The sequence below is a fragment of the Grampus griseus genome, assembly GCF_964374135.1.
Source record: "Grampus griseus genome assembly, chromosome: 13".
Lineage (NCBI taxonomy): Eukaryota > Metazoa > Chordata > Mammalia > Artiodactyla > Delphinidae > Grampus > Grampus griseus.
The window spans coordinates 80,381,213-80,396,497 of NC_139007.1; the positions used below are offsets into that span (position 1 = coordinate 80,381,213).

A 15,285-nucleotide genomic window follows, 5' to 3' on the forward strand; every position below is an offset into this window, starting at 1 on the left:
CCCAGCGGTTTTCCCGGGCGCTTGGGCACCCTGAGCCGCGGCCCTGCGCCCCGCCCGCCTCGGGCCATCACCCCGCCACCCTCGCCACCCCCTCAGCCCGCATGCCGGCAGGGGGCGCCCGCGCGCGGCTAAAAGGCGCGGCCGGCGGCCGGCGGCCTCAGTGCGGAGCGCGGCGGCCGCGGCGCGGACAGGGAGCGAGCGGCGCGGGGCCTGGGCGCACGGGTGCGGCGCAGAGCGCTCCGACGCACACCGACGGCGGGGACCCGACGGCGGCCCCTCTGCGCTCCCAGGCTCCAGCCCAGCGCCCACCCGGCAGCCGCCCGGCCCAGCCCGCCGCGCACCCCGGGCTCCCGATGGCGCCCGAGGTCGGGGCGTCCCCGCGGGCTCGGCTCCCGCTGCCCTGGGCAGCGCTGCTGTTCCTGGCCGCGCTGCTGCCAGTCGTCTCCTCGGCGGGGGCTCCAGGTATGCGCAGTCCCGGCCTCGGCCGCCCGGCTCTCCGCGCCTCCTCACCGCTTCCCTGTCCGCCTTCCGTGCGCCGCTCACCCGCCTGTCGCTCGGGGGACCGCCGGCCTGCTCTGTACTGGCTGCATGTCCTGTCACTAACTAGTGTGTCCTCATCGCTCGCGAGTCGGGGCGCGGAGGGGCGGCTGGGGACGCGGGTCCGGGCGTTCGGAGCCTCGCGCGCTGGAGGCGGGCCCGGGGACACGGTTGGCGGCATGGGGACCTCAGCGCAAAGCGGTTTCAACTTTGCCGTCGAACGCCCGGAGTCGGGAGACACAGCAGTCTAACATTCCGGGAACATTCCGGCAAAGAAAAGAAGGGGGGGGAAAAATGAAAGAAAGGTGACCTCTCGGCTCTGCGGTGGGGGGAGGGGTGACGCTTTCCTTTGCCCAGAATTTCCCCGTGGGCATCCTTCTTTCCTCCAGTTCACCTGCCCCGAGGCACGGATGCCTGGTGAAGGACGGCACTCGGGAGACCAGAGGGAGGCAGAGAGGCAGGACTGTTCTCTAAGGACACGGGGAAAGCTGTGGGCCGCCGCGGGGCAATCGGGTACCTCGGTGCCCAGGGAGAAGCCGCGCTCTTACGTTGCATCTCGGTGGGAATTTTGGAGCTGCGAAGGGGGCATCTGTCTTGAGAGGAGGGAGAGGGGAGAGGGAGGGTCATTTCGGGAGAAGCTCACCATTCCCCGAAGGCTGAGGCTGGAGACGGGGTGGATGATTGCTTTGGGGGCCGAAATGTGAGAAACGCTTTTCAGAAAATGCAAGCGCGCTGTTTTCAGATTTCTTGTACGTTTCCCGCAGAGCGAGACAAATTTTTCATCCCTAAGCCGTTGGTGGCCCTTGTTTCCACCTCCTGTGCAGGCATTTTCACACTTGACACTGTGTGGCTTTTATTTATGTCATCGGTTTGAAGTCGACATTTTTGTTGACACTGCTCACTCCCAGCTGGGTTATAAAAATTCAGATGCGATTCGAAGGAGGGCTGCTTGCTTTATGACGCTATTTAGTGTGTCGACTGCCCTCCTACTACAAGGGAAAAGGGAAAAGTTGGGGGTCCCATTGCCTTCTGAGTCTTTTTGGTGGGTGCATCGTGCATAACGCTTGTCTCAGGATTATGCCAAGCGCTGGGATGCTAAATGCCACTTTTTCATAAAACGAGGGTCCAGTTGTAGGTTGTTTTCGTCTCTGTTAGCTATTTCTAGGAAAGCATTCACTGAATATTTGTATAGTGCTTATCAAGAATAAAACTATTTTAAAGCCTTTCAACTTCCCCCCCCTACAACCCGTGGCTTTTTTTTTTCTAAATTAAAATTCTCTGAATTGGAAAGAGTTTTTGTATCAGAAAACAGACTGAAAGTGGAGCCAGTGCCACCCTGGCATTTTGCAGCCTTGTACCTGTTAGGTTCCACTGCCACCTGCCCGACGGGTTTACATTTGCGTGGGTCCGAAGTCTGGGCGGCGTGTGATCGCTCCCGGAATCCTGCTGCCTTCCGCGTGCTGCTCCTTGGCTCGCCTTCCGCTCTGTAAATCACTGAGCTGTGGAATGTGGGAGCTGGAACGCTTACTGGCACTCCTCTCTACTGTGTTGACGTGGGATTTGCAAGAAAATGATGACCAGACTAGAAGCAGACAAAGGAGGACAAACACATTTTGAAATGCATATCTACTGCATTTAAATGATAGAAGGAAGCGACGTCGCCTGCAGAGAGCTCCACGTGCTGGGGAAGAAATCGGGGGGCACGTAATTTATTCACCGGCTTCTCTGGAAGGCTTCCTGCCTGTCTTGCTGTAATAGCTGCAGTCACTGCTCCAGACTTGTACTCTGGTACTTGCAGCAGGGCTGTGGACACACTGCTTCCTCTCTCACTGAACGAATGCGTGGGCTAAGCTGCTCGAGTCAGGCCCTCCCCCATCCCCCAGACCTTCGGGATCAGAATCCCTGTCATGAAATCACCCAGAGCCACCTTCCTAGTGGCTGACCCATCACAACTCAGAGGAGCTTTCCTTAAAACAGGTGATTTGCAGGGCATGCTGAAGATCTAAATAAACCCTTCAACTTGGTGGTCAATTAAAATGTAAAACAAAATCAGCAAGTGATGCATGCTCCCCCCCATCCCTACAATAAAATACTACGCAACAGTTAAAATTGTGATTGCACTTGCCAGTCTGATAAGATACGTTTTTCTAAAAACACCTGAGGACACACATACTCCCATACATTTATAGTGGTTATCTTAGGATGCTTTTGGGTGATTTAAAAGCTTTTTTCTTTAAAGCTTGAGGACCCTTTCAGGGAGTCCGCAAGGTCAAAGCTATTTTCAAAGTAATACTAAGACTATTTGCCTTTTTCACAGTGGTGACGTCTGTAGGGAGGGTACAAAAGCTTAGTGAGAAAACAACTGCGGGTGCTGTAGTGTGAATCTTAGCGTTGGTGCCACCGTGAGCTGGTAGTCACTGCATTTTTCAGGCTTTTGAAGTTGAGAAAGGATATGCCAGTTTCCATGAAGAATGTCCTTGGTACAACAGTAAAAATGATTAATTTAACCAAATCTCTACCCTTGTCTGCATGTCTTTTTAATATTCCGTGTGAGGAAATGGGAAAGGCACAGAAAGCAATTCTGCTGACTGCCCAAGTTCATCAGCAATCCCGCAGAGAAGCAGTTGTGTGATAGTTTGACTTGTGAGCTGAACTAGCCGCTTTTTTTCATGGAACGCCACCTTTACCGGAAAGAATGGCTACAGACAGACCAGTTATTTTGACTTGAGTATTTGGCAGACATCTCAAAAAAATGAACAAAGGCGGTCTGCCACTTCTGGTAAAATAACTGCTAGTATGTCTTGCCAGTGAGAAAATTGAGCTGTCAGGTGAAAAGTAGAATTTTGCCATGTCACCTCCAATGTCCTAAACTTGAAAGCTTCCCAATACTTAGAAACTTTCCTAACAAGTTAGGTGGTGATATAAAAGAACGCGATTTTGAAATACTGTTATAAAATGTGTCAACATTTAGATACTCTGCATAAGCAAGTGAACTGGTAAATCCAAGTGACCCATGCACAGTGTTACAATATCTTGCCTGGCTAAAAGGTCCATCAAAGTGCAAAATAGCCCAGTGGATTTTTAATGTAACAAAATGTGAAAAATTCTTTTTATGGTTTCAGATTGTACATTGCAACTAACCTTTAAGAAACTGCTACTTGATGAGTTTTGGTGTAGTATCAAAGATTTTCCAAAATTATCTGTAAGGCTATTAAAATACCTTTCCCATATCTGTATGAGGTCAGATTGTCTTCAGGTACTTCAGCCAAAACAACATACTGCAATAGGTTGAAGGCATAATCAGATAGGAGATCCCGCTGTCTTCTATGAAAGAGATTTGCCAAAATGCCAAAAAATGCCATTCTTCTCATTTTCTTTGTGTTTTGGAAAACAGTTATTTTTCATAAAATACAGTTTGTTATGTCAGCTTGTAATGGTTTACTATTGCTATTTTAACATGAATTAATAAGTACGTAGTTTAACCTCTTCCTAGATTTAATTTCTGGTCAGTAGATATGGATAGATAAAATCCACAAAAATACAAACTCTGTGAGATCCTCATTAATTTAAGAGTAGATAGGAATCTGAGAAAAGGAAGTTTGATAACCACTGCCTATAGAGGGGATGTAGGTTCAAGATCAAGGCGCCTGGGTTTGAGTCTCAGCACTGCCATTCACCTGCTGTGTGGCTTCGGGCCAGTTGGTCAATCCCCACTGGATCAAGCAAATGGAAAGATTCCTTCCACCTCTAGAAGCCCTCACAGATTCTCCTGTGGCCCAACCTACATGCAGCTCTGTAGAGTTCCCCTCCTACTTCTGTCCTCTTTGAGAGGAGTGGGTGAATACACCCTTTCCTTTTATCTTGTACATTGGAGCCCCTCCTCCCCCAGATGAAAGAACTGTTTTATTTGTCAACTGAGCACACAATTCATTAGTAGGAATTAGAGGTTGTAATAGAATTGCAGAGTGATAATTTATGTCCTTGGAAAGTTATCACTGGTCAGTTCCAGATCATCATCTTACCAAAACCATTCATAGCTCTATTTAAGACACAAAGGCCTGAAAACCGGCCCTGTTGGGGGTGAGGGGTGGAGGGGTGTATTCGTTTCCTGTTGCTGTTATAACAAATTACCACAAACTTAGTGGCTTAAAATAACACAAATTTATTATCTTACCGTTCTGGAGGTTAGAAGTCTGCAATGGGTCTCATTGGGCTAACATCAAAGGTTTTGTTCCTCCTGGGGCTCTAGGGAGAATCCGGTTCTCGACTTTTTCAGCTTCCAGAGGTGCCCGCGACCCTCAGCTGGTGACCTCTCCAGCAATGGCATCCCTGCACTTCCATCCATGCATCAGCTTCTCTGACTCTGACCTTCCTTCTCCCTCTTTCACTTAGAAGGACCCTTGTGATTACATCGGACAACCTCCCATATCCAGATGGTTAACTTAATCACATGTGCAAAGTCTATTTTGCTGTGTGAGATCACACATTCACAGGTTCTGGGGTTACGACATGCACATCTTTGGGGACCATTATTTTGCTACTGCAAGGGGTGAGGGTGTGGGTAAAGGGAGCCTAGATGTAAGCATTTCAGGAAAGGCCCCATCATGATTTGCTGATTAAGGAGCAGAGCTCTTTTCATTGGTCCCTATGGAATTTAGGAATTTCTTGAGTTCTAATAAAACTTCTATTCAGAAGCTTTTATTTCAGTTAGAAAATATGGACGTGAGTATTTAAATGTATAAAGATAAAGGAGAGAAAAGAATATATATGTATGTGTATTCACGTGTTTAACCATAGAATATTTATGTTAGGATACATCTGACATTGAGACCTTGGCTGCCTTTGGGGAGAACTGGGTAGCTGAGGGCAGAGAATGGATATTATTTCATTATTTTAAATAATTTTTAAAAATATTTATTTATTTGGTTGCACTGGGTCTTAGATGCGTCAGGCGGGCTCCTCAGTTGCAGCATGCGAACTCTTAGTTGCGGCATGCATTTGGGATCTAGTTCCCTGACCAGGGATGGAAACTGGGCCCCCTGCATTGGGAGCGCAGAGTCTTAACCACTGTGCCACCAGGGTAGTCCCTGTTGCATTATTTTAGTAGACATATTTTAGAGCATTTGGATTCAGGGAGATATTGGTTAAACACATGGCGAACATCGTTTTTTCCTAAGACACTATCCTTGTCTTAGTTACAAAGAAGATGAATTTAATTTAATTTGGGGGAATTGTGTTATTAGTATCATCTTATCAAGGAAAATTCTGCAGTATGGATCAGGTGATGAAAATTTAGAAATTGTGAATAAGGAATTTTTGTGCCCCTGAGTAGTAGGTGATGCCACGTGGAAGATGCGGAAGACAATTTTCTCCCAGTTCCTTCCTTTTTCGGCTCCTGGCCCGGCAGGCGGCAGCACTTGCGGTCCACAGCCCTTAGAGGGCGCTCGGGGCCTTCCCGCCGCGTTGCCCCGTTGCCACCGCCCGCTGGCTCCTCGCGTTCCAGCCCCCGTCGCCGGGGCTTTACAGAGACAAGAAACTTAGGACATACGTTCAGTTACCTGCTTTGGTTTTCCCTTAGTGTTTGCCCTTTTTTTTTTTTTTTTCAATTTTGCTACTCATTGGAGTTTCCTTCAGATATTAAGCTGGGAAGGACAACTCACTCACTGAGAGTGGACCTGCCTGCAAGTTAGCAATTTTCAGTTGCCCGTTGGTGAGAAAGAATTTGAAGCCTAAAGCTGGGGTCAGCTGCTGGGGTACCCCTGTTATATCTGCAGGTTCTGGTCAAAGCTGCAGCAGCTGCAGGATGGGTGAGCACAAGGGACCCTGAGGGGAGGTACCTGCCTCCTGGGCACTGGAAGTCAGTTTTGAGTGAGTTTGGGTGAAACCGTCTCTCTCAGTATCTCCCCTCCATGCTCACTGGATTCTCTTTGTAACCAGAGAGAGTAATGCAACTCCTAAGACAGGTTTGGAAGTGCACCGAAATAACTGGAGAGCTGCTAATTCTTCTCCTGTGGCCTCCTATATGTGGAGGCCATGATAAAATGGTAACATCATCATAATCCTTAAAGTACAGTCTAGTTAATCCTGTGTTCACCTTTATGAGGGGTTCTTAGGTTGTGCCTCGACTTTCTTTTTAATATGAACTGGCAGTTAAAAGTGCCGCAGTTTACCATTTTCCCTGTATGTCATGTCATTTCATTTTCACTGCAGCCTTGTGAAGTTGGTAACATCCTCATCTTACCCCGAGGGGACTGTCCCAGAGTCGGACATCTAGTTGAGTGGGGGTCCTGGGATTTGGACTCCAGTCTCCTGGATTGAGACCCCATGTTCTTCCTGCAGACTCCCCGGCTCCCGCTGGCTTGGACGTTTCCTATGTCGGTCTCTTCGTTAGGCCGGTACAACCGTTTCTGATTTGCTCAGGATGCCCTTCCAAATCTGTGCTTTGGTCACATTGCTGTTGAGAAATGATTCTGTTGTACACGGAAGCATGTTAAACTCTGGTAGGGCTTAACGTCAGATGGGGTTTTAGTGAACCCTATTCCCTGTTACAAAATCGATTTGGCATTTGGATATAAGCAAGATCCTTATTGTGGGGAGTGCCCTTTACTTAGTGGGCCCTGGAGGCCAGTGCTCTGTGTCTAGTTTGTTACATGAACCCTTCAACCTTTAACACAGGGCTTCTCTGGGAATGTTTGACCCGTGTGATGGAATTCATAACCCTGAGCCGCTGGCCTTGGATTTTCACCAGAAGGCTCCCAGAATTCAAGTTTGATTACAGCGGAGGGTTAAATCAAGGACCAGCACTGAGAAGCAGGAGCAGCTCATCTGTGGGGTTGACAGACCTGCACCTGGTGAGACTGTAGTACTACGAGCGTGAAGGGTTTCAGACTTCTCAGAAGAGATGCGTCATTGAAATGCTGGGATTTGTCTTTTAGGAATTATTCTCTGGTGTCACAGCTCTTCATTCACTCCAGTAGCCCTGACCCAGCCGCTCATTTGCACTGTGACCTTAGGCACTGTGACCTTCAGGCCTCAGTTTTCTCATCTGCGAAATTAGGGGATTGGACTAGAGATGTGGAGAAGGGCCCCTTCCAGCTCTCACTTTGTGGGAGTTTCCATTGGAAGGTGTCCATTCATTCATTCATTCATTCGGCAAGCACAGGAATGCCGAGTCCAGTACACACAGTCCGTCTGTGACAGCACAGGCACGGGGAGGGCAGGGGAGGGTACAGGCAGTGGGATGCGTGTTAGGACTGGAAGGTCCAGGACAGCTGTATTGTTTCGTCGCAGGCAGATGGTTGGCCAAAGCCAGCAGACACGGATCGGGGATGCACCTGTGTTGCTGTTGTGAGAAGGGTGGATGGTGGGTCCCTGCACCCTAGTGCTGTGGCTGGAACCACTTAGCATCGTAGTAAACAATCCGAGCAGGTGTGCAGCCACGGCTCCTAATTTGAGACGACACCGCATTTGTCTGCAGGTGCAGTCCCACTGACAGTCACCCGCAGCTGGACCACCCAGCGCGGGGCAGGGCCAAAGAGGCGGGAGACCTGCTGGGTCACGTGTGGCCTCCTGGGAGCTCAGAGGAACAACCCGAGCCAGGCCAGGCCAGGTGAGGGCGGCCCCGGCCAGGTGGGCCCTGCCAGCTGGAATCTGAAGAACCAGACCTGTTGACACCGATGGGTACTTTGGGTCGACAGAGGGGAAAGCTGCCGGCACAATCTCACGAGGGCAGCACCACCTCATCCTCATAGTGTTTTTTGTTTGTTTGTTTTGTTTTGTTTTTTGGTATGCGGGCCTCTCACTGTTGTGGCCTCTCCCGTGTGGAGCACAGGCTCCGGACGCGCAGGCTCAGCGGCCATGGCTCATGGGCCCAGCCTCTCTGCGGCAAGTGGGATCTTCCTAGACCGGGGCACGAACCCGTGTCCCCTGCATCGGCAGGCGGACTCTCAACCACTGTGCCACCAGGGAAGCCCCCTCATAGTGTTTTATAAAACAAAATCCTCTACAGCGAAGGCTCAGGCTCTCCGGACTAGCAATGGCCCAGCTGTGTGGTCGTCACACTGATGCTTCCACCTAGAAAGTGGAGCGCGTGGGTGAACCTGTCACACGGAGGCCAGGGGGGCTTGCTGTACTTATTGTAGGTCAGTGTAAAGACAGCTTTACGGGAGCATTTCCCCAGGCAGAAGGGTCAGGACTTCGGACGACATTATGTGTGTAAAAGGTCATTTTTTTTAATGGTTTTTAAAAGTTTTTATTTTCAGAGAGCTGTAGATTCCCTTGCGTCACCCAGTTTCTCCCGAAGGTCACATCTCGTGTGACCGCAGTGCACTGCCCTGGTTGGGGAGCTGACACTGGTGCAAGTCATCCACTTTATTCAGAGCTCACCAGTTTCACATGCTTTTGTGTGTGTGTTTCTGTGTAATTTCAACACACGTGTAGATTGTGCAAGCACCACAGTCAAGATACAGAACATTCCATCGGAAGGACCCCTCCTGCTTTTCTTTTATAGCCACGCCCACCTCCCTTCTTCCCCTCCTCCTTGGCAACCACTAATCTGTGCTCCATCTTTGTAATTCTGTCATTTCAAGAATGTCATATCAGGGACTTCCCTGGTGGTCCAGTGGTTAAGACTCTGAGCTTCCACTGCAGGGGCGAGGGGGCTCCAATCCCTGGTCAGGGAACTAGGGCCAAAAAGAAAAAAATGTCATGTCATATCAATGGAATTGTATATATAACCTTTTGAGATAGGTAAAAGCCTATTTTTAAAAAGTATGTATTTTTGCCCATTCTGCTTGAGATCACTACAGTTAGTTTGCAAGTATTTTGTGTGTACTGAGATATTATGGTGAGTAATTTGGCATGGCAGGGAAGTACTATGCCCACCCTGGTCCAAGCCGCCTTACCTGGATTACTGCGATAACCTTCTCACTGGTCCCCCTGCTCCTGCCCTCTTCCCCTACACTCGGTTTTTAAAACAGCATCACAGGGGCTTCCCTGGTGGCGCAGTGGTTGAGAGTCCGCCTGCCGATGCGGGGGACACGGGTTCGTGCCCCGGTCCGGGAAGATCCCACATGCCGTGGAACGGCTGGGCCCGTGAGCGATGGCCGCTGAGCCTGTGCGTCTGGAGCCTGTGCTCCGCAACAGGAGAGGCCACAACAGTGAGAGGCCCGCGTACAGCAAAAACAAACAAACAAACAAAAAAACGAAAAACAGCATCACAGTGATTCTCAGGATGCATGATGTCACAGAGCCGTCCACCTCTCTCAGATAGAAACCGAAGTCCTAGCAAGTTTCAAGGCTACACATGATCATCTTCCTCACCAGGCCTTCCCTCACTATCAGCTTCAGCCCCTGGGCCTCCTTGCTGCTTCCCTAATGTGCTAGGTGCCTTCCAGCCCCAGTGCCTTTGCACTTGCTGTTCCCTTGGCCTGAACAACTCTCCATAAACATGTATGGGATATCCCGCACCGTTTTCAGGTTCTTTATGCCGTATCATCTTCCTGTGAGGCCCCACCTGACCACTCCCCACCATTTAACAGTACAATCTTACCCACACCCCACAGCACTTCTTATCCCAGTTTTATTTTTCTCCTCAACCTCTATCACTACCTGAGAGTGTGCGTATTTCACTTGTGTGGTGGTAATCGCCTGTCTTTCTCCTCTGGAACAGAAGCTCCATTTTGTCAGTTTTGTTCACTGAATTCTCCCCATTGCCTGGAACCCTGCCTGAAAATAGTGGGTACTTAGTAAATATTCACTGAATGATCAGATATGCTTTCTTTGGTATTAATTACATATGATATACATTCAATCTCTTTATGTCTGTTGACCTGAGGCCAGCAGGATATGTGTGGTTTGTGGGTGTGGGGCAGGCCCCTGCATGCCTCTCACTCTAACCTGTGGAGTCAGCACACGAATTTTGAGGAGTGTTGGCTTGTGTTGGAAGTCCCGTCTGCAGCGGGAGTGAAGAATCTTACTTACACGGTATTCTTGTTTCCTAGGGCTGCCCTAACAAAGGGCCACAAACGGGGTGGCCCTTTAAACAACAGAAATTTATTCTCTCATAGCTCTGGAGGCTAGAAATCCGAAATCTGCAGGGCAAGGTCATACTCTTTCTGAAGGCGCTAGGGAAGAATCCTTCCTTTCTTAGCTTCTGGTGGTTTCCAGAATCACTGGTGCTTCGTGGTTTGTAGGTGTGTCACTCCAATCTCTGTCTCCGTTGTCACGTGACATTCTCCCCGTGTGTCATCTTATAAGGATATTGGTCATACTGGATTAAGGCCAACCCTGGTCAAGCATGATCTCATCCTAATTTGATTACATCTGCAAAAACCCTGTTTCTAAATCCCGTTCACAGGTGCTGGGCATGAGGGCTCAACATATCTTTCTGGAGGACGCAATTCAACCCACAACATATGGTGTGCCTTCATACCAACACAGTTCCTTTTCAGTAGGTGAAAGAATTCACACAACTTCCAGCCCTGGGCCGTAGTTGAGAAGTGGGCAGATGTGAGTCACTGTGTTGCATTGTGTGCTGAACTGTCAACCCAGAGCTCCAAACACCTACGCACGTTCAGTGAGCCTAGTTCATAGATCCAGCCTGGCTAAAGCCTTCGTTCATAAAATAAGTAATTAAATAGTTAAATCAGGTCTGCTATGGGCAAGTTACTCTGTTAGGCTCTAAGGCACAGGCTACAAAGACTTAATAAAGAAGTTGGGATTGATGCAACAATAAATAATGGCCTCAAATGTGATCAGTGTAGCAATACAGGATCATCTAGTACTTTCTAATCAACTTCCGCCTGCCAGATAGGGTGTTAAGTTCTGAATGTTTTTACACTGATAACACGTAGAATCGTAAGATCAGCAGGAGAAATCACCAGATTTGTCCGAGGACTTGGCCTGGCAGGTGCACTTGGAAGTTGACACAATCTACGTTTTTTTCCTATTTAGTAAAAGTTGGGATGTGTTGCTGTCTTTCTTTTATCGAGGTTGTATTGTCTAGTGGAGTCTTCTAGGTGGTGTGATGTGGCAGCCTTGCTCTCCCAGAGTGTCTGACTCCCTGACATTCTTTGTGTGACGGAAAGCCACCATGTTCTCTTTCTGCTGTAATGCCTCCCTGGCCCTGCTGTTGATAATACTATTTTCTACCCTACCCAACGATTTCTTTCTATTATTTTCTGATAGACTGGGAGGATTGAAGCATCTTCTTACATTGAATAACTCTCAGAAGCCACATACATAGCTACAGATATCCAAGCAGACCATAGTCAAAGGGAAGAGAAAAGAGGGACAGAGAACACCAAGCTCCTTGACTTTCCTGAGACCTGGGCTGATCTTATTTTACGGTTGTCATGATGACATTTTGACTGTAACACCCAGGGAGAGAGAGGCCTGGGAGATGAGGCACCCGCTACCGTCTCAGTAGACTGTGTGTCTCTTGTAGAACATGAGGGCTGTCTGGGATGAGTTCCATAGGGTCTGATGAGGCTCTGAAGTTGTAATGAGCTTTCCTTGCAGGGAGCAATTCAGGAACATTGTGAGGGTTAAAGGGTAGGCTGGGTTAGAGTCTTAAGAGATTAAGTGTCCTATTAGAATGCAAGTTGTGGAAAGCAGTGGCCATGGGAGAAACCTCTAGCAAAGGCTGTCCTTGAGTTCCACTGATGCCATACTTTGTTCTCCGATCATCCTAGCCTGAAGAGGACGGTCTGAGCCCTGATAACGTTTATTGTTAGCAGCACTCAGATGATATTTAATGTCGACGCCCTCGCTCTTCCGTTCGGATGCCAATATAGTGCTTTGCTCAGGAGACTGAAGACCTTTGCCTTTCTTGTATATCTGTGATTACCTCACTTGTATCCCTGGGCAGCGCCTTGCCTAATAACCCTGCATCACCCAACTGAGTAACACATTCATAGATGCTTACCCTTGAAGGTGGGGGAAACCTATTGGAATGTGGGTAGAACCGTCTAGTCGTGGAAAGCATTGAAGACCATTTTAGACACGCAGTTGATAGGCAGATTGAAGAGGGGAGATTGGATCAGGTTACCCGACTTTCAACTGTCAAGATTTAAAACTTCTAAGTATATTATGTAAGCGTATTTCCTGAGATTGAGGGAAATGAGGACCCACAGCCCACGCCTGCTGTGTGAGGAGGGGGCGCTGGCCAAGAGCCCAGGTACTGGGAATCCTGCCGGGTCGTTTTCTATTGGGTTGTAATTGGTGACATTGGTCCTTCTGTGGCTCTTCTGCTTACTGTTGTATCTCACGTTTATTGAGTGCTTTATGATTTTCTTTCACACTTTATTCTCACAAAAATCCTTGGAGGGTAGCTATAGAAAAGGAACGAATTAAGTTTGATATTTGCAGAGTGAAACATCGGTGGCATGTTTGCTTGGTTGGGGGGCTTTGAATGGGAGTGGACACGTCCTAATAACAAGCGGAGAAAAAGTGAGCTCTTCTGAGCCTTTACTCGACACTGACGGACATTCCCTTCTTCCTGAAAACCTCTCCACTCCTGTCTTCCAGGATGCAATTTGAATCCTGATTCTCTCCTTTATCACTAATGTTTCAGATTTAAAACATTTTGGTCCCCGTCATCCTTTAGACACCAGTGTTCTTTGGGTTTCATTGGAGATGCTAAGTAGACAGTTGGATGCGCTGGTGCTCAGAGGAAAAGCCAGAGCTAGAGTTATGAATTCGGGAGCCATGAGCACATGGGTGGTGTTTGCAGTCCTGGGACTGGACATGCTAACTTAGTGAAGGCCCAGGAGGCGTACGCAGAGAAGAGGGGCGTCCAGAGCGGGGCTTGGAAGCACTGGAACGTTTTGAGTTCTGGCAAAGAGGGAGGAGCTGCTGAAGGAGACAAGTGATGGGAAAGGGAAACCAGGGAGTATGGTGTCCTGGAAGGCGGGAGACTGTGGCTCAGGGAGGACAGGAGAGGTACTTCCACGAGGAGAATGATTCAGCTGTTGCTGGAAGCAGCGTAAGTGAAGGAGCGAGAAGGAGAATTTGGCAGCATGACATCTTCCTGACACTTAGAAGAGCTCGTTCAGTGCAGTGAGCTCACGTGTCCCAGTGAATTCAGCTTCCACTAGTGACTTTCAGTTTTATACCTTTGGTTCTGATTTCTCTCCAGGCCTACATTTATTCCTTGTAGTTATAATGGCAGCTGAGAGGCAACCAGGTATAGGAGGAAGAGCATATGGTCTATGATTTCAGACAGGCCTGAGTCTAGTAAGTGACCACGATCACTTACTAGCTGTGTGCCCCTGGCGAGTCACTCAACTCTCTGAGGCTCAGTTTCCTCATTTATACAAATGAGGATACTGTTTGGGTCAGCAGATGTAAGCTTTTACATATAGAAGGGATAAACAACAAGGTCCTACTGTAGAGCACAGAGAACTATGTTCAATATCCTCTGGTAAACCATAATGGAAAGGAATATATAAAAGAGGAACGTATACACATGTATAACTGAGTCACTTTGCTGTACAGCAGAAATGAACACAACATTGTAAATCAACTATGCTTTAGTAAAAACAAAACATTGAATAAAAACGAGGATACCAAAGCACGGTTCACTGGGTTGTTACGGAGATTCAAGAGCTAGTGGTTGGTCACGTGAACTCTTTTTAACCACCTCTGGATCCCCAGCGCGTAGCCCAGAATCTGACACGTGGTAGGGGCTCAGTAGATACCTGCTGCAGAAGTAAATGAAGTGGCTGGCGCTGAGTAGCTACACAGCAAATGTTCACTTCCTTCCTTCTCTCTTGCTTCTCTATTTTTTCCTTTTCACAAATGGTCCCGTTGCAAAACTTACAACGTTTTGCTCATTGGGCGTGTTGTGCATTTTTTCATCTTCATCGGTAGACGGTTTGCCTCTGCCCATTCGTAACCAGTAAGTGATTATCTGAACTATTAAAACATTTTAAATACGAAAACGTATTTCAGAAAGTGATTATCCTTAGCAATCTGGGTTGTCACTGGGTCCATGTGGGGCTGGCTTCTGGTCATGTCTGCCTCATTTACTCTGTTTCATACCTTCCTGTCCACAACATTTGCCTCGCCTCTCTTCTAAGGGTATTTTTCAGGGAGCTTTCTGAGTAAGATGAGCGGTGATTATAGCGACAGTAATGCCCAAGTGTTTAACATAGTTAGACAATGACTTTCACATTTTGGGACAAGGAATGAATTTTCAGGGAGTTTTTTTTGGCTGGCACGTCAAGCAGTTTGTAGTAGGCTGAGTTTAAGCTGCACCAGCTATTTCTCAGCTGCGAATTGAATTTGAAGAATGTGCAAAAGATCCCACAAAAGCCTGGCAAGTACTGGGTTCTCGTAGGGTCTCTGATGCCATCCAGCAGCAGGGAGGAGTCCTATGTTCCCTTCTCACATCTAGGCATTTTCTTTTCAGGGTCCCTTGTTTTCCTGTTGTCATAGATAAATATGTCTGTGGAATTCCTCCAGTTCCATTTCCCTAAACCATTCTGGGAAGCTGGTGGTTTAGATGGGGAAGAATTCTTGTTTTTGTCTCTGGAACAGTAGCTTTTGCTTACATTGGTTCCTGAATAAAATGGCCACAAGGGCTTTAAAACCTTAACTCCTAATGTTCAAATTCTGCCAGCTCTGCTGGTTAAGTTCACCCTTTCTGGCCGCATCATGATCTGGGTAGCAAGTCCATGGCATACTGACAAATAAATCACTGACACTGTCAAAATTAAATTCCTCAGTGTGTGTGAAAAAAAAAAA

The 15,285-nt window shown here is 48.1% G+C and overlaps 1 protein-coding gene across 1 annotated transcript in view; it reads left to right on the plus strand.

The window, feature by feature from the left end:
- Positions 1-353: 353 nt before the first annotated feature.
- FNDC1 (fibronectin type III domain containing 1) overlaps positions 354-15,285 on the plus strand; it is a gene marked incomplete at its 5' end in the record, with an annotated part of 97,088 nt that continues 82,156 nt past the window's right edge. Inside the window, one exon of the mRNA XM_082669391.1 lies at positions 354-462. Within this exon, the coding sequence (XP_082525517.1) occupies positions 354-462 (109 nt within the window). The remainder of the gene's footprint in view (positions 463-15,285) is intronic.